The sequence below is a fragment of the Protopterus annectens genome, chromosome 3.part0, assembly GCF_019279795.1.
Source record: "Protopterus annectens isolate FY-2018-M chromosome 3.part0, PAN1.0, whole genome shotgun sequence".
NCBI classification, from domain to species: Eukaryota; Metazoa; Chordata; order Ceratodontiformes; family Protopteridae; genus Protopterus; species Protopterus annectens.
Genome location: NC_056731.1, coordinates 537,463,377 through 537,489,415, shown reverse-complemented (window position 1 = coordinate 537,489,415; position 26,039 = coordinate 537,463,377). Strand labels below are relative to the sequence as shown.

The 26,039-nt window shown below is 41.2% G+C and overlaps 1 protein-coding gene across 20 annotated transcripts in view; it reads right to left on the bottom strand.

Moving 5' to 3' along the window:
- CLASP2 (cytoplasmic linker associated protein 2) overlaps positions 1 to 26,039 on the bottom strand; it is a 7,203,062-nt gene that overhangs the window by 5,256,135 nt on the left and 1,920,888 nt on the right. For all 20 annotated transcript variants that reach the window (XM_044064956.1, XM_044064947.1, XM_044064955.1 and 17 more), the window contains one exon: positions 6,859 to 6,951. In XM_044064956.1, the coding sequence (XP_043920891.1) occupies positions 6,859 to 6,951 (93 nt within the window). The remainder of the gene's footprint in view (positions 1 to 6,858; positions 6,952 to 26,039) is intronic.

Genomic DNA, 26,039 nt, shown 5'->3' with positions numbered 1-26,039 from the left:
TCTTTAAGTAACACTGACTTTTTCTCATGTGCAGTCTGGGTAATGGTATCATGAGAATCACTGATACTTTAAGGCTTAGAATTTTGAGGAACCCTCTCTTACTGGGGACAGGTTTAGAAAAGAGAAATACAAGAAAATTCCCTGGTAAGTCAAAACATTTCTTCTAGTAGGAAGCCTATCCTTTTTACTGTGTCTATCCCAACATTCCAGGAAAACAATTTGTTGAGAGAAAGGACTTTTGAAGGTTCAGTTTGAAACCTAACTGGGAAAGGAGGAAGGTGACCTTGTCTAAGGACTTTAAGCATCCGAATACAGAATCCGCACAAAATTTGTAGGCTGTCTAAATAAACACTTTGCTAGGAATGAAGACACAAACTACAGAATACAGAAGTCTTCCCGAATGACCAGTCCGCCACTTTATTGTAGTAAAATGATAAAACAATTAAATCCAAGTAAAATGAAGTATTTTTCATTTAGCACAATGTTTAAACTTTTTCAGATTTAAAACCATGGCTAAAAATGCATTCATTTATATCCCTGCATATCAGGTGTGATTAGACTCCATTAAACTTGTGACCAAACTGTGTAGTACTCAATTGCGCATACATAAAGTAATGTGTTTGTGTGTATTTAATAGTGTATAGAAAATATATAAAATGTATACAAAATATATATACTGCATAAAAATAAATTATATATGCACAATAGTGATAATAAATAAAGGTGAGCTACAATTATAGTTGTCAATTTGGTGACCCAACACCAGAGCGGGCAACTCGAAGAGGAAATAAACGAGAGTCTCCAAACCGGTAATTATGACATTTTGTACAATATGGAACGTGATTTTAAAATGTACAACTACGTTATTGAGAAGGAACTTAATGAATTATTTGCAAAAGGCTTAACAATTATACCTGTTAAGCATACCGACCTCATTACAGTGTTACTGGATCTGAAACTGTATATCAGGAAGTTGAATTTAGCTGTCATGTCTAATCAAACCTGATATGCAGGAATATAAAAGAAAGTATTTTTAACCATGGTTTGAAATCTGAAGAAGTTTAGCCATTGTGCTAAACGAAAAGTGCTTCATTTTACTTGGATTTAATAGTTTTATTGTTTTACTACAATAAAGTGGAGGACTGGTCATCCGGGAAGACTTCTGTATTCTGTAAGCTGTCCAAATAAGGAAAAATAGAGAATAATAAATCTAATATTAAAATGAGAGGAAGAGCTCAAGAGAATGAGGCTTATCTGACCAGCAAGACAGAAAAATCAGCAATGGATCCCATGAATAGTCAGAAGACTTTCTTCTTTGGATGGCAAAAAAAGATACTCACTTCTTTCTCAGGATATGCTCAGCCAATCAGCTGTCACAGGAAGAGAGTGGGAGGGGGAGTCGAAGTTTTTGAAATCTAGCCAGTACTGGGTTACCTTTAGGGTTACCACCTGTCCTACTTTGCGAGGGACAGTCCCCGCTTTGGCAGTTTTGTCCTGCACAAAATTTGTAAAAATGGCAAATACCCCGAGATATTAGGGCAAAATTATCTCCTATATTTTATGTAATAGTTGCATAAAACAGTTATTTTGTATCTGAAACACCTAAATGTTATATGAAACAGAATAAACAACTAAAATGCTATAAGAATAAGCTTTTATTTAGGCAAAAAAGTGAAGTTCTGTCCTTTGTACTGGCTGTGGGTATGTTTTGGCCTCCAAAATCTGATGTTTGTACCACAATTGTCCCAATTTGGGCATTTGAAAAGGTGGCAACCATAGTTACCTTGGCAGATAATCCACAGATTACCCAAAATGCCACAGAGGCAGTGGGAATAACAAATATCTGCACACCTCCTCAAACACTGTTTTCACATACGTCCTCTCAAATCAGATACTGCAAAGAGAAGTCAAAATTACTTCAGGGAAATGGTAACAAATTTTAATATACATTTTGTTTCTATTTCCTATAAAGCATTAACTACATCCCCCCCCCCCCGATGATGATGAGTACCACTGACAAGATATATAAAATCAGAGTCTGTCTCATTATACATACTATGTGTGAATGCAATGTCACATGACTATTCAAATTCACCTCTTGTACATTCATATTATGCTCCTGAAACCATATTTTTACTTTGATTTTAGTCTGCCTTACACAACATATTGAATTTACACAATTACAAACAACTGCATAAACCAGCATTAGTGACTGATAATTCATGTTTTTTTTTTTGTATTAAATCACAATGTCTTATCTTGAACTCAAATATTACATTTACTGCATTAGTTAATTTACTCCTCTGTGTACGTGTGTGTATGTGTGTGGGTGAATTGGTGTGGGGGTCGGGTTTAAAGGAAAGCAATTCACCTATGCATAAAGACTCCTTAAAGGAAAACATGGGTTTTGATGGTAAAATCATTCTCAATTTTTCAATCTTCATCAAATGGATCAATTATTTGTAATAACAGCATAACAACTTTGAGAAAAAAAAGTGAATTTAAATCACAAAATAAATATAATTAGCACATTCCATCCTACTGAACTTGGAGTGTTTCCTCCCAAATGCCATAAAAAGGCTTTAATACAATTATTTTTATCTTCTGTCTCTCCTAAGTGAACATACATCATCTCTGTAAAAACCTCCAGGCAATATAAGAAGCAATTTGAACAAAATCATTCTTTTCAGTAGTACTCCTAGTATATACAGCTCTGAAACAGTAGGTTCCTTCACTACAGTTACAGTCAGCATGACGCAGTTGGACAATAAAGCCTATGACCAGCATTTCCAGTCCTTAGAATATAGAGAATCTTGACTAGTCTTCCTGGGATAGAGGACACAACAACAGACTCTTGCCAAACTCTCTGCATAAGAAGCACTACCATTATAACTGCAGGTGAGGATACCCAAGAAGAAGATAATTGGGGAAGGTGAAAAGCATCCGGATGGATTTCCTAAAATATCAATATGGGGTTGACTGGTTATTATCCCTTTCCTCTCTTCATATCCAAAGTCTCCCAGAGTTTGAAGTCTTCTTGAAGGAAAAGTGGTGAATAATCTCCACCGTTTATATCCGAGTGCAGGGTGGTGGGGGTCTGCAGGGGAAAGACTAGGTGCTTTCTTTTGATATTCCTGTCCTTGGGTACACTTAGAATGGAATGGTCCAAAGAATAGGAAAGTGGTGTGGACACTCAGTTTACTTCTCACTGGTGGCTTTTCAATTTTCTGTTCTGCTGCAGAAGTAAGAGAGCTAAAAACCCAGATCTAGGAGTTTGAGCAGACATCAATGCCAAGTCAGAGGGTGCATCATTTGCAATGACTGCTGCACTGTTAAGCAATTAACAGTGAAGCTAGCCATCTCTGCAATAATGACCTAGAGAAGTTGATGGCCTCAATGCAGACAGAAGCAATACTGACAACTGCATCCCTGGAGGAAGGTTGTTGCCATGGTCAGAGATATCAACTGATTTTGGCCCACAGGTCTTGAAGGCTGACAGTACCAGCAAAAAGAAAAACCGCAACAGTATCAGTCGAGTGGTTGATTCATGAGACCAGATATCTATGCTGCAGGTCCTAGGAGTACTTGGCACCAAAGACAACAGCTCCAATGCTGCAGACACAGATGAGACCATCTATATGAAAGGCTATGGAGAAGCTATCAGCACTGATGAAGGACACTGTGGTAAAAGCATCAACGTCAACACCAAACTGGGAGCTAGTGAAGAGGCACAGATATAGTGTGTAAAACCAGTATCTCTAACCACCATGGACACTGAGGGGAAGAGAACACCAATCCCAATCCTGGAATTCACCAGGACCTCTTTATCCCATTCCAGTCCAAACTAACAGTTATAAGGGATCTGGAAGATGTACCAAAGCAGAAGAATGAGGCTTGGACATCAAAAACCTGTTTACAATCCACTTCAAAAAAACTTAAAAAGCATGTTTTCTAGTAGAATAATCTCCCTTCACTGAAACTTGTACATGAAATTGTCCTGCATTAGCTACTGTTCCACAACTAGTCTTCGACACTCATTCAGAAGTGTACAGAGAAGAATTATCACTTCTTGCCTTTTATGGGGAAAGAGAAGAAGTCCTCAAAGAAGAAAAGGAAGTTCACTCTTGATCTTCCTTAAGACTACTTATTTTTTAAGAGAAATACTTGCATTCACAACCTTCCTAGTTTTTCTTTCCTTCAAAGTTCTCTGCATGATTCTTCTGCAAATACTGTAATCTACCTTAACATGCTACAGACATTATTTTTATTTATTTATTTAGCCCAGTTTACCAGAGTACAGCACTAATCAAATTTGATAATTTGGAGGCTCGGCCTGGGTTCCATACATAGCAACAACTGTAAAGTAAGATTAAAGTTAAAACTAAATTATACAATTAAATAAAATAGACTAGATTTTATTAAAAACACACACATTACTGCTTTAATAATTTATGTTAATGTAGCTTAAACTTATCTTCTTTTTGTGAATGATTCAAAAATTATTTAGTAATGCAGGGCCACAGCATCAGCCTGTACAGCTAATGAACCAGGACTGCCTACCACAGAGAAAAACATGGTCTTTGTTAGTGGAGGCTGAAGACCAGCACTCATGTCAAACAAGTGTGCATCATCAAAAGGAGGGTGGAAAACTCAATGAGGCATGTGCAGAAATATGCATGAGTGTGTATTTACATGAATGGATGCCCAACCCATGGGGAAACTAGGACAACAAAAAAGAATCCTTGCTGCAAGGAGCAGTTACTGTTTGGTCCTCAGTCTCTGCTCATCCAAGATCAATACAGCTCCACCACCTGTGGCCCTAGGCTGGCAGCCATTTGTCTTGGGAAAATCCAGTCAGTCTAGAAGACAAGGGTTAGAAAGGAGGAGTGGTATACAACTACTTGACCACCAGCTGCACCAAAAACTGGCTGATGGTCATTAGGCAGGGTAAACTCAAACAGTGACAGCAAACTCTACACAATACAGTAAGTACAAACCAGAAAAAAAAAAAAAAAAAAAACAGAAGCACCTATCCCTCCCGGAAGCTGCCAAGAAGAGCATGAGAGACTTTTATGGATAAGCAACTGGATGCTACCTACACAGCTGCATGTCCTTAGCAATGGAAGGTACAAGTATACAGAATTCAGGCCAAAATAACAGATATCTTGTCTGTGGCTAGTTCTCCAGTATTAGAAGCTCTACTGTCATACTGGTTCTTGTATCATCTACATCTAATTAAAACTAATTAATCTCCTTGGGACAAAACTGGCCCAAGTTAACCATCAGGTAGGAAGCATTAAAAAATACATTTTGCAAGATACAGAATACAAATTAAGGGAGATATGCATAACTACAATATATGTCAGTATGTATTTTCTCAACTTTAAAATTCAAGCAAGACTGTACATACTGTAAGCTGATACTTGATTATCAGAGGTACCAAAAACTAGTCGACAGTCATTCCAGCAGGACAGATGAGGAAAAATTCCAAATAGGCAATCTTAGAATTGGAGGAAGCACATGACAAGGTCTCAAGAAAGCTGATTTGGGTGCTCCTGCACTGCTATGAAGTCCCACAAACATTAGCAGAATTAATTTAAACAATGTACAAGAACCCAATGACATAAGAACAAACAGTGACTGGATTCATAGAGGGGTTCCCTGTGAGAGTGGGTGAGCATCAAGGCTCAGCTCTGAGCCCAATGCTGTTCATACTAGTGATAGACATTAGCAAACAGGTCAACAACAAAGATGCTGTATGCAGATGGTGTAGCATTAACTTCATCAAATGACTGAGGAATGGAATGCAAAACTAAAGGCACAGGGATGAAAATGAATACACATGAGACAGCTGAAATGGCATCAAATAGGGGAAATCAGAAGAAGTTGAAAATTGAGACAGAAGGGATAATAGTGGAATACATTAACAGCTCCAAGTATCTAGGATGGGAGGTGGAGAAGAAGGGAAGTCTGAATGAGAAGGTCAAAGCTAGAATCAGAGGGGCTGCAGCCAAATGTCACAAAGGGTCAGAGGTAGTGTGTGCCAGAAGAATGTCAAAGAAGCTGAAAAGTTTGTGTCTTTCGGCTTTTCCCGGTTAGGGGTTGCCACAGCGGAACTCCGGTCCGCTAATGATTGGCAGTGATTTTTACGTACTGGCTTGCCGGGCCTAATGCACAACCTTCAACGAAGGAACGCCCATTCACACATGTCGCTACACAGAAGACGCTCTAACTGAGAATTGAACAGGCAACGTTTAACTGTGAGGCGACAACGCTACCGCAGCACCACCAGAAGCTGAAAAGTAAAGTGCATAAAACAGTGGTAAGTTCAAAAGTACTGTATGAGATAGAAACCTGGGAAGGCAAAGCAGTAGAGGCGATGGAGATGAAGTGCCTGAGATAGGTGGCAGAATGCACACCATGGGACAGAAGAAGAAAGCAGGATATTACAGAAGCCCAAGTAGCTCCAATTGCAAAAAAGGTCAAAGGCAGCAGATTACAGTGGTTCAGGCACATATGCAGGAAAGCAAAAAACAATCTGGTGAAGATAATTTGGGACAGAGAGGAACAAGGCAAGGTGAGGGTGTCCAGCAAAGAGATGGATGGATGGATTATGTAACTGGTGACCTGTGACAATCTAGCAAAATTATCAAAAAAGATAAGGCAGTGGCACTAAATGGCAACAGTTAATGAGATACCCCGACACCATGTAGAAAATGGGGGTGACGATGGTACATATCATACCTGCAAACAGCATAACACAGAGGTACTACAATGAAATGCAACTTCCCATGACTTGCAGTGGCATAAACACTAATCTGCTAATCATGCTTGATGTGATAGAAATTAATTACTTACTGCATTTACTCGTTGATCCCAGTCATGTTTGTCATCTGAAAGTATCTCCCTAATTTTATTTAGAGTTTCTTCAAGGTCTCTGCTGGAATAAATCTGGAAGATGAGGAAACACAACTATTAACAAAAAAAGGTCTTCAAAGAGATTCCATGTTTACACAATAATGAGCATGTAAGAAATGAACGAAACAGTCAACAGCCAATCAGTTAACTTGTCATCTGTCTCCTGACCTTGTTTTACTTCTAGACAGTGTCTTAGATTTAAATGAAGTCTGCATCTTCCACACACAACTGTAATTACTGCCATTCTTTACCAATGTCACATTCCACTAGCCCAAAGTGGCAAGCCATTATGGTGCATTTTTCTTCATTAGAAACCTATAGAGATCCTTCGCATTACTTGCCACTTGTGTCTAAATGACAAAGACCCAAGTCCTCCATAATTCACTGTTTGTGTAAGAATGTGTCCTTATCCTCGGTTTGATTTTCTGCTTTCTGAAGACTACTTAGAACTCACTTATAACAAATGAATTTTCTGACCAATACACATGTTTTCAAAGCAGCATTCTTCAGCATGTTGATACCAAACAAGAAACTCAAAGGCAAGACAATGTGAAGTGTCGTTACATAATCCAAGCTACTCTGGTATCCTTAAAGAATGGCATGGATAGAGTACAAAAAAGCATATGACAACATCCCACATTTATGGATAACAGAGTGCTTACAAATTAAGATATACCCTACACGGATTCTTTACATTACAGCAACCATGAAACAGTGGCAAATCACTTTGCAGTTAAGTGATGATAAAGGACAAAACATTACTCAAGGGATAAAAATTCAAAGGGGGATATTCCAAGGTGACACTGTCATCGCTATTCTTTTGTCTTGCCCTTAACCCATTAAGCTACCACTTAACAGATTAGGTCATGGCTACAATTAGGCTCCCAGAAAAAAAAAAAAAAGTGTAAAGACGTCCCATCCTTTTTTTTGTGGTTGACTTAAAACTGCATAGTTCGTCAGTTGAGGAACTGAAAGCACAAATAAAAATAGTCACAACATTCTCAGATAAATACAACAATGTCATTTGGTCTTGATAAAACTGCAAAACCAACCTTTAAATCAGCAAAGCTGCATAACTTAGAAAATAAAATTCTGGGACAAGAATGTGATATAAAAGAACTTGAACAAGAGGGAGTATATAAATATTTGGGGAATTGATGAAGGATCAGCAGTAAAACATGAACAAATGCTAATAAACCTTAGTAAGGAATATTTTAAACAATTAAAATTAATACTGAAAACAGCTCTAACATCTAGGAACAAAGTCCAAGTTACAAACTAATCTGCTCTTCCTGTCCTAACTTACAGTTCTAGAGTGGCTGACTGGCCCCAAAAGGTACGGGATCAGTTGGACAAGAAAAGAAAAAAATACATCAAGCTTATCAAATGATTCATAAAAAAAATCAGTGCATACCTAACTTCCCATTCTGAAAGAGATATGGTCCTCATCAAAACTAGCTACGTGTATAGATCTGAAATCGTATTAGTGCATACACATCTGCTGACCTCACAAGATCCAAACATAGTCAAAGTTTGAAAACATTAGGAAAATGACAATAAGATGACTGCCCTGCTTAGCAGAAGCATGTCGGTGTCAAGCGGGAATGGAAATCAAACCAGAAGTAGATAAAAATCAGCCAGAAACTAAATGTGCCCCCCCCCCCAAAAAAAAAAAAACAAAGAGAAGGCAAGAAATTAGGAAAATGCATAAATATAGTAGCAAGTACAGAAAACTCTTAGAACAATCTCATGTATATCAGGACCTAATGCAGACATGGTTAAGGAGACGTGAATTTAAACCAAAAGACAGAAGATTAATATCTGCAGCCCAAGACAGTGGGCTACGTACATGTTGGTTAATAAAGTTCATCGAACATGTGGGAGAAACAGACAAATGCAGGTTTTGTAAAACAGAATTGGAAAGAGTCACACATCTTGTTGCTGGGTGCGGTACACTTATGGCAAAAGGACAATACAACGAAAGGCACAATAATGTGGCAAGACTGTTGCAACACAGATTGTGAAAACATATAATACTGAAGAAGCAGAGAAGCACTGGAAACATGAGTTACAAAGCATTACAGAAAATGAAGTTTATGTCACACTGGATCACCCATTACCAACAATTCAAAAAACAGATGCGAGTAAACCAGATATAGTAGTCGCACTGATCTTTGAAACTGCTACACCCAGTGATTACAGTGTCTTATGTACAAAGAGAGACTAAGTCATAAAATACTAGGATTTACAGGCAAAAACAAGGGTAATGTAAAAGAAGGATATCCATACAGTTCCAACAGTTGTAGGAGCAATGGGCCTTAAAAAAGAATTTACAATCGTACTTAGATATGTTACTGGTATATGTAACTCCGTATGAACTGCAGGAGTCAGTTCAGGGCACAATGCTGGTGTTGCAAAGAGCACTTCTACCTAACACCAAAGACTGAAACAATATTAATTTCATGAACTTTACATACTTTGACTTAGGAATTGGGTCCGTTCATAGTATTAGAAACCCAAAAGACTTTGAGAAATTAAAGCGATTATCTTTTCTGGAAGGGGTGTAACATTTAAAAAAATAGCATTTCAAAACCATGCAGCAATATAAAAGTTTAAATGCGTAATCTTCACAATTCTGTAAGCAAGTACATTGTTGTTGTCTTTCGGCTTTTTCCAGTTAGGGGTCGCCACAGCTGAACTCCGGAGTCCGCTAATGATTGGCAGTAGATTTTCACGAACGCCGCGGTGCCAGCTCGACGTTCAACCTTCAACGAAGGCACACCCATTTACACATGTCTTTCGAACACCCACCCAACTGCGGGGAGGACATGCAGACTCCACACAGAAGGCACTCCAGCCGAGAATCGAATGGGAGAACCTCTAGCTGTGAGGCAACAACGCTACCACTGCACCAACGCGGAAGTCTGTAAGCAAGTACATTAAAATACAAAAAAAAAATTAATAAACTAAGACATTTTAGAAAGATCAGCAGCTAGAATAAGAATGTCACCTCCCTTTAAACATGTTGCTATGAATCCCTGGTCTAAAGAAACTAACCTGTGTTATCACAAAGATATCAGACCAACTGCCCACCTCTACCTGTTAGACAAGTTATTTGAGAAGATTCAATACAACCAAACCTTGGAATATAAACAAAACAAAGTCTTCTCCACCTAATGTAGCAAGACTTAAGACAAAGTTTTAATTAACAAAGAGCAACAACTACAGTGAGTACCACTGAGGAAATTCTAACAATGAAAAGCCTTCTCACTGGTACCAAACCTTTGGATCTATAATTGACAAAGGCTTTTGAGTTAACATCCTCGTCTTTCTTGAAGGAAATAAAAGTTATGCGCTTACTATAATGAGAGATCTATAACAAATATGGCCCATCTTTAGTAAACAACAGCACCACTATGTATCAGAATTGACTTGGCTATCTTCCAAAATTCAGTTATGAATCTCTCTGTCCTGCTCTGCAGAATTGCAAAATCTCAGTCACTGTAAAGATTCACCCCCAAGAAGGAAATTATATCTCAAGACACATTAAGAAAAAGTCATTACTGCAACACAGACCATGAGTGTTCCAACTAGTATCACAGGTGTTGGGGACCTGTGAGTTGCTGGAAGTGGATGGATGAGGTCAGCTCATCCATCCTGGGGAAGGGAGGAAGCTGCTGCTAACTGCAATACAGCAGCTTTTTTTCAAACTTTCAGACTCCACACTGCAAATGGGTATGCTACTTAGTCAAAGGCTGCACATGTATGGAAGAGCCAGCCAGCTACCAATACAGCAAATTTACGGAGCTTGAGAGGTCACTAAAGGGAGGTAGTTGGTGTTAGGACACACTCACCAGTAACAATATGACACTGTACCAGCATCCCCAATCTTCACCAGTCCTGGATATGGGGCTGGGCTGAGCATGGGGGAAGTGGGCTTGACCATGTGAACAAGGACGGAAGTGGTGGCAACTGATGGTCAGCTGCAGGGAAGGCAGATGAACTATAAATTAAGACATAAAAGTGGTCTGCATGAAAGGCAAAAGCAGCAATAGATTCCTGCCATTCACAAGGTGGGAGAAGGTAGGGTGAGAAAGTCCTTGGTTGAATCAACCAAGGAATTAAGGATTAATGACATTAAAATCCCCTGTCAACCCCTTTGCTAATGTTAATTCCTTCTCAGTTGCACAATCTTCTCTATTAAAGTACAGGAAGGCAATACTGTTATTATAACATTATTGTAACGTTTCAAGTATAAGTCCTTATTCTGTGATAACACCTACTTTAGTAAGTGTATAAAAAAAATACTGTATCTAAATGATTTTGTACTACAATAGCCCTGAATGGAATTCCCTGTTTAAAGATTTAAAAGAATGATTTAATAACACCTGTTAAGTGAGAGTATATTTTAAAGGAAAAATAAAGACAGGAAGTTAAAAGAACTGAATGTTGACATTCAAGTTTTAGATGAGAAAACATGAATGACTACGAATTATTACTTCATATTATTCAAAGATTTGAACTAACTCATTCTGAAAGGAAATAAAAAACTGAAGCAGGACGTGTTAGCTTATAAATTAAAAACAAAACGATCAATGAAATATCAGTTATTTAAGAATAATAAGAAAGAAATTGGTGTATATGATTTTTTTAGACTCCAACCATGTTACAAAGATCACACAGACTGGCAAACAGAAAGCAGCAAAAAATACTGACAGTTCTCAATCATATTATCACTAACAAAGTTCGCAGATGACTGCAAACTGGGAGCCATTATTGAACTCCCAAATGATGTAGATATTCTACAACAGGGCCTTACAGAAATAGATGCTTGGTGCCAGAGCCATGGGCTCAAGCTTAATGGCAATAAATGTACAGTCATCCCCTTTGGGAAAAAACATGTACCCGTGAATTACCACATAGGTGGCAGTACGCTAAACACCGAAAGTGTGATGAGAGACTTAGGGACACAGGTCGACAGTGGTCTCACCTTCGATAACCACAACAGTCAGGAAATCCTATGTGGCACACCTCGTCACTATGGGGTTTTCATTGAGACGAAAGGAGGTCATTGCCCTACTGTACTCCTCCCTCATTAGACCCATTATAGAGTACAATGCCCCGTTTGGTATGTGCCTCACAAAACATCTGCAACAGCTGGAAAGGCCACAGAAATACGTCACTAAAAGAAGCACAGGCCTAAAGCAGATGCCCTAGGCTGACAGTCTAAAACAACTCCAGCTATACTCTGTGGCATAATCGCCTACTCAAAAGTGATCTCTGCTTAACATACAAGGCCATGTCCATCCCTGAGCTGCTGGACATGCTCCACTTAAAGAAATGCCAATCCCTCAGAGCCACACGCTCCAGGGATCTAAACCTTGTCATCACAATGAACAAAACATGCTGGAGGGATAGGTTCCTGACCCAGAGACTCCCATACTCTGGGATACACTGCCCATATATGTCAAGCAGAGCACCTCCTTGGCCCTCTTCAAAAGGAACCTTGACCATTGGATGGGAGATAGGAAATTCACCTTAGGGATCACATCAGTCGCCCTGCTAGACAGGGGTCCGGGGAAGTAAATATTGTGGGAAGAAATATCCAGGGAATAGTTATGGCTAGGCTTGTATAGGCCCCTAGGGCCGATAGCCTAGTACCAATCTATGAACAAAGTCAAGGTAAACACTTGCACCACACCACACTCATCACATAGTCCCTCAAAACCTACACCACCAAAACACACATAGAAACACAAAACACACACCTACATTCACGGAGGCTCTCAATAAAAACCTGCCCAAGCATCGGGGACCTCCAAAGCATAAAAGCAAACAAACTCCACCCCCCCCCCAACACAACCCAAATGACACATAGCCCACAAACTCAGTGTGCCACTCAACCACAGCCCATAAGGCATAACAATGTACCCAACACTCTAGTCATAGGTGACTCTATAGTCAGGCACACTGATGTTCCACTCACTAGAGTAAACAAGGAGAAAGTTACTGTCAGGTGCCAGGATCCGCCACATAACGCATGCACTCAGGTCACTCCACAATAAGTACAAATATGACACTGTCATTGTCCATGTTTGTGTGAATGACTTGAGACGTACCTCCCTGGACTACATGAAATGAGACATTGAGGAGACTCACAGATCTTGTATCCCAGGCAGGTATGACCCTAACCCTGAGTAGCATCCTGCCATCACCCAGAATGATACCACAGTACAAGGACAAAATGATTGACTTCAACAACTGGCTAGGCTTCTGTTGTCATTCTAAGGGAATCCAGTATTTATCTGCCTGGGACGACATGATCGACAGACCACGATGCTTTGAAAGAGATGGCCTACACCTGTCGCCCTTAGGATTCCGGATACTGGCTAAAGCTCTTGCCACCCCTATAGTGCCTTTTTTAGGCAAGGTTCAAATGACAAATTCACCACCGTGACAGGTACAAGCAAGCAAAATCTGAGGGTAATGCTACTCAATGCTAGAAGTCTAAACCTCAAAATGCACTCACTCGAGGCACTCCTTAAAATGGACAACATTGACATCTGTGCAGTGACAGAGACCTGGTTCAAAGCTCCAGAGAGCACCCCTGCATTACCAGGCTACAATTCATACCACACCTTTCGGCCACCTAACCCAGAACGAAGCACTAAAGGTGGAGGCGTGTCCATATTCATTAAGGATATCCACAACACCAGGCTAGTTGCACAGCATAATGCATCCAAGATTATCCAAGTGCAACTAACTCTTGGCGAGACTACAAAACAAATTGTAGCTTGCTACAGACCCCCCACCATGCCCCAGGATTCCCACTCCTCATTTCTTGATACACTGGAAAATATTAGGGTACAACCCAATACCCTAATAATGGGCGATTTCAACTACCCCAACATTAACTGGGAAAACTACTCATGTACCAATTCTTTTGCTAAACGTTTTCTAGAATTCATAAATTGCAACACCTTGGATCAACTTATTCTCACCCCCACCAGGGGCAGCAATATCCTAGACCTGGTCATTACCAACATGGGAAACCGGTGTTCCACACCAGAGGTCAATTCCTTGTTGGTCAGATCCGACCACAAGCTAATCAGCCTAGACATCCACATCCCACCCCCAACCCAACCATCGTAAAAAAACTTCTCCAAAGCCAACCTCACACTTCTTAAGACAGAAGTGGCAAACTTCATGACACCCATGCAGACGGACAATAAAGGTATGACTGCTGAATCCTACACAAATGCACTTTATAAGCATTTACACGAGTGCATGGATCATGTTATTCCTAATAGAACCAAGATGTTATCCTTGAAAAAAAAGGAAGCCAATCTGGTGGTCCTCTGCCATAAACAAACTCTACAACAGAAGAAAGAAACTGTTGCAAAAAAAGAGTAAAATCCCATGACTGGAGGATCTCCCTGGTCAACCTCAGTAAGAAGATGAGATCCCTCATAAAATCCTCCAAAGCTAGTTAGGAAACCAAAATTGCCACGGACTCTAAAGACAACCACAAAGCATTCTATAGCTATATCAAGAATCTCAATGGGAACCCTCAGATCTGCTCAGAGTTACAGCACAATGGTACTGAATATACAGAACCAACTGATATTGCCAACAACCTGGCAGATAGGTTCAGTGCTAACTTTACCCCCCTCTCACCCCCTAGAAGGCCCATCTCTATACCGGAAGAATGCAAAGTTCCTATAATCACGGCTGCAGAGGTAAAAAACACACGCTCCAAAGCCAAGAACACAGCATCCATTGGGACCTGAAAATATCCCAGGCTGCATTCTACACGAACTACAGAATGAACTGGCACCCTACCCAAGTACCATGTTCAATCATAGCCTCACCTAAGGCTTTGTACCCACTGAATGGCACACCGCGATGGTTATCCCACTCCACAAAGGGGGAGCCATGACAGACCCCGGGAACTACTGCCCCATTAGCCTTACGAGCCTGGTCTGCAAGGCCATGGAACGTATAATCATGGAACTCATAAACAAAGACATTGATAATCTCCAAACTCTGGACCCTACCCAGTTTGGATTTATAAAAGGCAGATCATGTCTCCTAAACCTGACGGACTTCTTTGAAGCAGTCACCAAAGCCATAGATGAGGGTAAAGTGGTTCACACAGCTTATCAAGATCTCGCCAAGGCTTTCAACACCATCCCTCACTCTGGAATTATAGATAAGCTCACTAAACTAGGTATAAATCCCTATGTCACAAGATGAGTTGCCAACTGACTCACGGACAGAACCCACATTGTGAAAGTAGCGGATTCCAAATCTGACTTCAGACCAGTGACAAGTGGAGTACCACAGGGTTCAGTCCTGGGTCCTCTCCTGTTTGGTATCTACTTCTCTGAAGTGTTGGCTAACACAGAAGGTCTTTGGCTAACAAAGTTTGCAGATGACTGCAAACTAGGAGCCATAATCGAAACTCTTAACGATGTGGACATACTACAAAAGGGCCTCACTTAGACAGATACCTGGTGTCAAAGCCATGGCCTGAAGTTCAATGCCATGAAGTGTATTGTCATCCCCTTTGGTAAAAACTCTGTACCCATGAACTACCACATAGCTGGTAGTCTACTTAATGCCGAAAATGTGATGACACCTTGGGACACAGGTGGACAGTAGTCTCTCCTTTGATAATCGCATCGCCACAGTGGTCAGGAAATCCTTCTATGTGGCTCATCTCATCACAAAAGGATTCTCATCCAGAAAAAAAGAGGTCATTGTTCCCCTCTACTCATCACTCATTAGACCCATTATAGAGTACAATGCCCCTTTTGGCATGTACCTCACAAGACATCTACAACAACTGGAAAGACCACAGAAATACCTCACAAAGAGGATTAATGGCCTCAAACAGATGCCCTATGCAGACCGTCTCAAAAAACTACAGCTTTACTCCATCGCATATTGCCTACTCAGGGGCGATCTCTGCCTAACATACAAAGCTATGTTAAATCCAGAGCTGTTGGACATGCTCCACTTAAACAAATCCCAATCCCTCCGAGCTACACGCTCTAGGGACCTAAAAGTACAGTTTTGTACCTACCATAAATGTAGATGTTCGAGGATCCACATTGCTGCAGTCCTAACTATTGGGTAGTCCGCTGTCCAGTCGGCCCGAATACCAGAGTATATGGCTGACGTCGGTCAGGGCGCATTAGACTGACGTCAGTACGTCAGGGTACTAATGCGCATGACCGACGTCATATCCTCAGTCTTTTCTTGCCCCAGATGTCAGAAGACCCTAAAAAGACAAGGCCCAACATACCTGCACCAAAAATATGTACAATATATACAAAAATATATACAAAAATATCAGCATATAACCTCACCTACACAACCACCCCTAAACACAGAGGGGAAGGAGGGAGGGTAAATTGGACTGCAGCAATGTGGATCCTCGAACATCTACATTTATGGTAGGTACAAAACTGTACTATGTTCTTCATTCCACATTGCTGCAGTCCTAACTATTGGGTAGAATCCCAAAGCAGAGGTAAGGGAGGCTGGCAAATCATAAAGAAGCAGGAGCTGACAACATGCCTTGCAAAATAGCTGTGGCAAAACCAGCCCTAGACTTAGAGTAGAGAGGAAGGTGATAATGCTTAGAGAAAGTATGCACTGAACTCCAAGTAGCTGCCTCCAAAATATCCTTAGTTGCCACCCCTTAGAAATGCTGTTGAAGTGGCAGTAGCCCTAGTGGAATGAGGCCTAATCCCAGCTGGAATCTCCTTGCCATGATGGGAATAACAAAATGCAATGCAAAACCCAATCCACCTAGAAATAGTTTGTTTTGACACAGGCTTGCCCTGCGAACTCAAAGCAAAAGAAACAAACAACTGCTGAGACTGCCTAAAATCCTTAGTCCTGCTTAAATAATAACGCAATTGCCTGTGTACATCTAAAGTGTGCAAAATCTTTTCCCTTTATTTTGGGGTCTGCATAAAAAGTAGGCAAATGAATAGTTTGGTTTAAAGCCACACTAGAAACCACCTTAGGCATAAAGGAAGGATTAGTACGTAATGATACCCTATCCTTATGGAAAATCAAAAGGGCTCTACTGCCATAAGGGCCTGCAACTCAGACACCCTTCTTGCAGAAGTAATAGCCAACAGAAAAGCAGTCTTCCATGACAAGTATTTCAATTCAGCAGTAGCCGCAGGCTCAAAAGGTTGTAGAGTAAGTTTTTCCAACACAAAATTGAGATCCCAAGCAGGAGTAGGAGCTCTACGTGGGGGTCTTATATTCTTTGCCCCTCTAAGAAACTGCTTGAACAAAGGATGCGAAAACAATGGTGGGTCACAATCATAGTGAGCTGAAATTGCTGCCGCATGAATCTTAATGGAAGAGAAAGACAAACCTTTGTCCAATAACTCAGTAAGATATTGAAGAGCCACACTCAAATTAGGCTCCGAAATCTCCAAATTCTTTGCTGTACTCCAAAATAAAAATCTCTTCCATTTTTCTGCGTACACTTTCCTTGTACTAGGTCTTCTAGCTTCCATAATCACATTTAAAACTTGTTGAGGAAGTTGAGACCTGCTGTGTGTCAACATAGAATATGCCAGGCTGTTAGATGAAGAGAGTGAAGCTTGACATTGAGCAGATGACCGTCCTTCTGAGACAACAGATGTGGAATCAAAGGTAAAGGCCATGGAGGCTTCCTTACCAGACTCCTTAGTAGTGGATACCAGTGTTGCGAGGCCAATCTGGAGCTATTAAAATCATCCTTGGCTTGTCTTGTCTGACCTTTAAGAGCACCTTTGGAAGAAGAGGCAGAGGTGGAAAGGCATACACATGAAGATTTTTCCAACTGAAAGACAGAGCATCCACTTTCCAAGCTGTGTGATGAAACCCCTTTGTGCAAAACTTTGGCAGCTGGTGGTTTAGTGGGGAAGCGAACAGATCTATGTCTGGAGTTCCCCATGACACTGTCAATTTCTGAAATACATGAAGATCCAGTTTCCACTCGTGGGGATCCATGATTTGTCTGCTTAACACATCTGCTAAGGAGTTCTGTGCTCCGGCAGAAACCTTGCCTGAAGAGTTAGTTGCAAGCTGAGCAGTCTCCCATAAAATCATTGCTTGCCTGCATAGAGGATAAGAATGTGTTCCCCTTGTTTGTTGATGTACCACATGACAGTTGTGTTGTCTGTTAGAATCAACACCTGCCCTGGAAGAAGTAACTCCTTGAAAGCCATTAATGCAAACTGGACTGCTAACATCTCCTTCATGTTGATATGTAGATGCTGTAGTCTGGCAGGCCACTTGTCTTGTATCCACTTTCCATTCAGATGAGCTCCCCAAGCAATGTCCGAGGCATCTGTCGTTAAAATCTGACTCGCCTCTGGCCGGGTCACAGAGAGTCCCTTGTTTAGGTGACATTCCTGAGCCCACCACAAAAATTCTCTTTGAAGGCAAGGTATTATTTGAATGACAGTGTCCAAATCCTGGCAGTGCTGTGTCCATACATTTTTGAGATACCATTGCAGCTTCCTCATATGCAGTTTGGCATTGGGAAGCACCAGAATACAAGATGCCATGAACCCTAATGCTTGAAGGACTGTCCTTGCAGTCAGCACGGACTGATGAGATAGTTGATGGAAGTAAAGGGATAGACTCTTTTGTTTGTCCGGGGTTAAAAAGGCCATCTGGGCTGCTGTATTCAGTCTCACACCCAGAAAGCACATGTCTTGAGAGGGTACTAGACTGGACTTTATTTCGTTCACAGAATACCCTAGGCATCTTAGCACTGCTATAACATATTCCAGATGCTGTAGAAGGTCTTCCTTTTCTTGAGCCAGAATCAGGCAGTCGTCCAAGTAAGGATAGATTTGAATTCCTTTTAGCCTGAAGTAAGCTATCACTGGAGCCAGAACCTTTGTGAATACTCTGGGCAGTAGATAAGCCAAAGGGCAATGCAGAGAACTGATAATGAGAATTTCCAGCTCGAAAACGCAGATACTTCCTGCAACTTAGTCTTATAGGCACATGAAGGTAAGCTTCCTTGAGATCTAAAGTTACCATCCAGTGATCTTTGCCCAGCAGAGGTAAAAGCTGTTGTAACGTCAACATCTTGAACTTGGGAATGTCCAGATAAGTGTTGAGGATAGATAAATCCAAAATTGGTCTCCACGTGTTCCCCTTCTTTGGTACTAGGAACAGGCGAGAATAAAATCCTAGGCCCCTTTCTGATACAGGGACTGGCTGAATGGCCCCTATTTGGAGCAACAGAGAAATTTGCTTGTGAGCCTCTTTCCTTTGTGGAGGAGGAACGTCTGGCATGCCTTTGAAAGTGGGTAATGTATGGAAATAAAACCTGTAACCGTGGTGAATGATATCCAACACCCATCTGTCTTGAGTAATTAAATCCCAATTTTCTTTGAAAAGAGACAGTCTTCCTCCCAAAGGAGCTGCCAGACGAGAATCTACTGGCAGCTGAAAAGGCAGGTCATTGGGTCTGTTTACGAAAGGACTGACCCCTGCCCTCACCAGAAGTTGGAGCAGGTGAACTCCCTGTTCTAGGCCTAAAAGAACCTTGAGCTCTGCCCCTACCACGTCTAGACCTACCCCTAGACTGGGAATCATAAACAGGATATGTCCATCCCTTAGTAGGCCAATTTCTACTAAACTTCGGTGGCTGCACCTGCAAAAAATCTTTAACAGTTTGCATAGACTTAGCTTTGTCCTCCATTTTCTTTAAAACTGCTTCCACAGGCGAACCAAACAACACATCAGACTGTAAAGGAGCATCCAAAATCCTTGTCTTAACATGCTCAGCTAAATTCTGATCCCTCAACCAGGCATGCCTGCGAAGAACAGAACTAGTGGCAGCCACCCTCGAGGAGGCCTGTACAGCATCAAAACCACATTGCAAAGAATGCTTACCCACTTGTTCAGACACATGAACTAAATCCAGCAACTCTTTACACTCAATACCTTCCGCCAAAGCATCCACCTTAGATTTCAGTTGTGAAAGGAGATAATTTTGATATTTTAGCATGTGAAACTGACAATTCAACGCCCTCATGGCTAAAGTGGAAGAAGTATACACTTTCTTTCCCCATCTATCCAAAGCCCTTGCCTCTTTATCAGTGGGAACAGGGTTTTAACCACAGAGGCCTTAACACCTTTAGGTCCCTGAGAAACAGTTTCGGGTCTGCCCTAGGACTCTTAAAAGATACTTATGAGCTTCAGGCACCCTATAGTACCTATCAGGTTTAACAGGAGCAGGAGGCAAAGAATCAGGGTTCAGGAAGCCTCTGCAAAACATCTTCCACCACATTCAACACAGGAGGTATAGCTAAGGGCCTATGCTGGGGTAAAACAAGAATTCCCTAAGCCTTTTCCTGGAATCAGAGTAATCCTGGCCTTCCCATTTAAAGTGCTCCCTCATGGAATGCAGAGTCTCTGAAAATGAGAAATCCTCAGGAGGAGAAGCTGTAGGAGTGGAATCATCCACATCAGAATCAGAATAAGGAGGGTACTCCTGCAAATCTTCCGCAGAAGACTCAGAAGCCTCTGAACACTGTTCAAAACTATCAAACTCAGGTTCCACCCTAGGCCTCTTATCAGGGGGGGGCATAGAACCTCTAATCATAGTAATCAAATCTTCTGCCATTTTAAGCATATGTTTCTTAGGCACAGAGCCTGAAGTGCTAGGAGAAGCCCCCACTGAAGCTAAACTTGGCCTACCTCTCAAAGAAGTTTTGGAAACAGAAGGAGAGGCTCTAACTACCTTAGGAAGAGAGGGAAGAACAGTTACCTGAGAAGCCCCCTCAGCCTGGCCTACCTCCTGAGAAGGCACATCCTGTAACAATAAAGTCTCTGCCTGAGACTCCAAAGAAACTCCTGGCAAAACCTCTGGCTCCACTGAGCCTTCTAAAGAACCGGCGTCCGGGACTGCCGGTTCATCAACCCTAGGCTTCGCTGTTTTGTCCTTGCGCTTTTGGATGAAGCGGGCGTCGGAGCATCCGACGGCATTTTATAATTGCAACGCTTCCCAAACACTAACCTGGCACAGTCTAACCTTCTCTTAATAGTGCGTTTGTTAAACCTAGCACAAGAGCGGCATCCAACAACGTCGTGCTCAGGCCCTAAACAAGGTATACACAAGGTATGGTAATCCCTATGAGGTATCTGTTTCCCACAAGAAATACAGTTATTCACTTTTTCTGACATCCGGTTAAATACTGAGGCAAGAAAAACCAAAATGTTCCCCAACGGGTACTTAGCCAACTCTGATTCGGTCTGAAACTCCGACTTCAGAAAATTTCAGAACGCCAACCTGCACTCGCAAAACTGCTTCTGCATCGGACCATGCGGCAAAAAAGACTGGGGATATGACGTCGGTCATGCGCATTAGTACCCTGACGTACTGACGTCAGTCTAATGCGCCCTGACCGACGTCAGCCATATACTCTGGTATTCGGGCCGACTGGACAGCGGACTACCCAATAGTTAGGACTGCAGCAATGTGGAATGAAGAACATCCTTGTCACCACAATAAACAGAACATGCTGGAGGGATAGATCCCTGTCCCAGAGACTTCCCACACTCTGGAACAGACTACCTATCTATGTCAAACTCCTCATTAGCACTTTTCAAGAAAAATCTTGATGACTGGATGGGAAATAGGAAATTCATCCCAGGCATCACTTCTGTGGCTCTGCTCGACAGGGGCACAGGAAAATAATTTTCTTGGGTGGCGAAAGTTAGGGTACATTTTTTGGCTAGGTTTATATAGGCTCTAGGGCCAATAGCCTAGTACCTACCTATGAACCTAAATTCAAAAAATAGAAACTGCAGAGGAAGAGAACTGGCAGGTTCCAAAAGCAAGAAAGTTCCAAAAATCACACAACAGGAGGCGGGGAGGAATGAAAAGAATAACGTGTTCAAACTTTTAGATGTTAAACTGGATATTGAACCATTACAATTAAGATTTTCTTTCATTCCTGTGATTAGGACAGACTTGCTGGTGAATTAAGATTACTCAATCGCAAACAATTTCAATTTTTTTTTACTCCGGGGGGGGAGGGGGTGATGTATTAAATTTTTTTTAACAACTATTAATAATCCATTAGTGAATCCATTAGTGAATTCTACCTTGGAAGTGTTTCAGAAAGTTTGTGAAGACGAGATGCAAGAATTACTGGTTAATCCTGCTATTTTTAAACAAACGTTATGTACTTACCATAACTCTAAATTCTGCCCCGATCTGTGCATCTCTGCTGTTGGGTTATCTGCCTCCAGGTGGATCAGAAGTAGCAACATTTTCAGAGCTTCACCAGTGCTGGTGCCTTCCCTTGCAAAGGACTTACATTCCCTCTCCTACAATGCTATGTGCTAAGACTACTCCTCAGATCAAGTCTGCTTGTAAAAAACAGATGGGCATTCCCATAGAAAGATGGAACCTAAGGATAGAATGGCAGCTGGAAAGCTTAAGGCACCAGATGGGAATTCCAACAGAAGGAAACTCAGGGATAAAATTGCAGCTGTAAAGCTTCAAAGCAAGATCCACCATGATCCACCAGAAACAAAATATAAAAAGTTGTGACAATTTGGAAAGGGAAAGAAGGGACTCTTGTTGATTTGAACTGAGTGAGACAACAAGGATCTAGCATTCTGGAAAGCACATAACTTTAGCATAGTCTTCTCAACTGTTGCGACAGATTCCCAGCTACCATGTTTCCGAGGCATCATCATGGCAAGAAAGTGTTGAGAATAATGGAAATGAAAGCTGTTCTGGACATTACAAAGGTGTACACTGTAGACCATGTTAATGCTCTACAGTTATCATCCATGGATAAGTACTTAAAGGCAGCTACAGAAGTACAAACTAATCTAGAGGAATGTGTTCTTGGTTTTGTTGATAGAGATAAGCTATTTGAATTGTAGACAAAGGTAATGCAATCCTTACAGCCATCTAGACAAGGTGATTTTTGCTTCGGAAAAAGAAGCAAAGTACTTAGCATCTTTATGTAAATGTGCTGTGTGATTTAAATAAAATCTCAGTTGATGATGTACATCTAAGATCAGTAAAATGTGTTACTCCCCTGGTTAAAAAGATTTTAAAAAATAAATAAAATAAATAAATACAAATAAAAAAAAACAGGCAAATGATCCAAGTCTGATTCTGCAGTTACTTTAGATAAAAAGACTTGGGTCTCAGAGTTATTCAGTCTTTTTGAAACATCAAATACGAATGATTATAAGACTAGGCCAATACTTCTGAAATTTGTCTGGTGGACACTGAAGCCATCAAAAATAAAGCTCCCAAAAAAGAAACTTCAAATTGGCAAAAGAGCAAGCTCAATAAAGGTTGCATAATGCTTGCAACATGACAGTAATATTACAAGGAGGAGGAGGAAGAACTAGAGCTTAATCAGTGGTCTCAAAAGGGAAGTGTCTTTGAAAAATGCTTTTGAAATCTTTAGGGATGCTACAGAAAAATAATCTGATCCAGTGCGAAACTCTCAAATAGCTATCTGTACTTTGATGGCAGAATAATAGAAGCGGACTGCCAAAAAATCCATTGGAAAGGGAGCAGAAAAAGAATCTAATCCTTTGTCAACTGCCCAGAGAGAAAATGTTTTCTAGTTAATCCTGTACATTCTCTGAGTGCAAAGTTCTTGCAAATCATATAAAATTTAAACCACACCAAATTACTGTTTTAATTTTTTCAAATGGGAATTACCTGCAAAGCAGATAAAATTCAAACCATGTCAGAATGTAAAGTGGAACCACTGGACATTGATGGAACTGCAAAAACCATGCTGTTACTTTGTTTGAGGTTTTCTGAAGGAACTTTGTTATTAGTGGAACAGGAGGGAATGCATACAGGAGATCAAGAGGCTAAGTACGCACCCGAGCATCCCTCTGAGACTGTCCCTCATGAGGGATAACGGCAAAGTAACTGCTGCACTTTGAACTGGTGGAAGACGCAAAGCTGGCGCCAGTGACTGAATACTTCTGATGTCATTGTACTGCTGAGGGAACAACTCATGAGGCATGAGAATACATCAGCTCAACTTGAACATTAGACTATGAGTTTTACTGATAAGTGCACTAATATGAGAAAATACTGTGAAGGCACTGCCAATGCATTACTCTCAAGGGCTACTGACAATGTGGGTAAGAATGGGTTCCCCCTTTGCTTGCTGACATACAAAGACTATAAAGGTGTCTGTCTGGATGAAAAATATACTCTAGTGAAGAAAGTCCTGAAGCGCACGCAACTGGCCCATCTCCACAATTCTGAAGTGAAAATGGATGTCCAGACTGATCTTAGGTTCCTTGAACCATCATCTCCTCATAACATCCCACCCACCTCAAGTGGAGAGGTATCTGTGGTAATTGCTTCCAAAGGAAAGGGAAATAAAACTGGGCATCCTTGACATACCATAGAGAAATTCATCCACCGTGAAATGTAATGACGGTACAGGGTAAACAATTTGACTGGATGATGAAAAAGGTGGGTTGACAGTGACCAATGAACTCAAAGTGGCCACTGAAGAACCCTCAAAGAATTCTAAATAAAGAACAAAGGCTACTGAAGCCTCAGTGGAACTCAGCAGAAAAATAATCAGAGAAGCAGCTAGGGTGTGAGGACTGAGAAAGTACAGTTGTGTACACCTACCATAAATGTAGATGTTCGAGTGTCTTCACTGTTGCAGTCATAACTATACGGTGCTCCTGCCGGCAGGCAGCCCGAGGTCGGCCAGAATCCCAAAGTCTGGGTCCGGCGTCGGCTGTATAGGCTAGTACCCTGACGTCAGTACCCTCTGGTACATAGCCCTCAGCCGACGCCATCTTCTCCAGCCTTTCTTGCCCCAGATGTCAGAAGCCCCCAATAAACCAAAAATGAATCCAACAAGGAAACACAAATACACCACAAAAAAGGAAAAGAGGGGATAGGAGGGAGGGAAACCCCGACTGCAACAGTGAAGACACTCGAACATCTACATTTATGGTAGGTGTACACAACTGTACTATGTTCTTCGTGTTTCAATGTTGCAGTCATAACTGTAGGGTGGAATCCCAAAGCAGTGTAAAAGGGGAGGAGGCTTTAGATAGAAGAAGGGGAGGCAAGAATACCCTGCAAGACAGCAGAGGCAAAGCCTGCCCTGGACTTAGAAAACAAGGGGAGATTGTAGTGCTTGGAAAAGGTATGCACAGAACTCCAAGTGGCAGCTTCCAAGATATCCTTGGTAGGGACTCCTCTGAGGAAAGCTGTAGAAGTGGCAGCTGCTCTAGTAGAGTGACTTCTAATGGTACCTGGAAACTGTTTCCCATGATGAGTGTAACAAAATCTGATTCCATAATCAATCCATTTGGAAATAGTTTGTTTAGAAATAGGTTTGCCAAGAGAACTGGAGGCAAAGGAAACAAACAATTGGTTAGACTTTCTGAAATCTTTAGTCTTGTCCAGGTAAAATCGTAACTGTCTGTGCACATCTAATAAATGCAAAATCCTTTCCCCTTTGTTTTGAGGATTTGGAAAGAAAGTAGGAAGGTGAATTGTCTGATTTAAAGCCACTTTCGAAATCACTTTAGGCATGAAAGTAGGATTGGTCCTCAAGGATACTCTGTCCTGATGGAAAATAAGGTATGGTTCCACAGCCATGAGAGCTTGCAACTCTGAGACCCTTCTGGCAGAGGTCAATGCTAACAAAAGAACAGTCTTCCAGGATAGAAACTTAATATCTGAAGATGCAGCAGGCTCAAAAGGAGGCAAAGTAAGTTTTTCTAAAACATAATTAAGATCCCAGGCAGGGACAGGAGGGGTCCTTGGAGGCCGAAATTTGTAGTCCCTCTCAAGAACTGCTTCACCAAGGGATGAGAAAAAACAGGAGGATCAGAACTGAAATGTGCAGAGATAGCTGAAGCATGAATCTTAATGGAAGAAAAGGAAAGTCCTTTAGATAAAAGTTCCGAAAGGTAAAGCAAAATAGAAGAGAGATCAGGTACCTGAGGATCAGAACCTCGGTCCTGCATCCAAATAGAAAACCTCTTCCATTTCGAGGCATAGGATTTCCTAGTGCTAGGCCGTCTAGCTTCCAAAAGAACATCCAAAACTT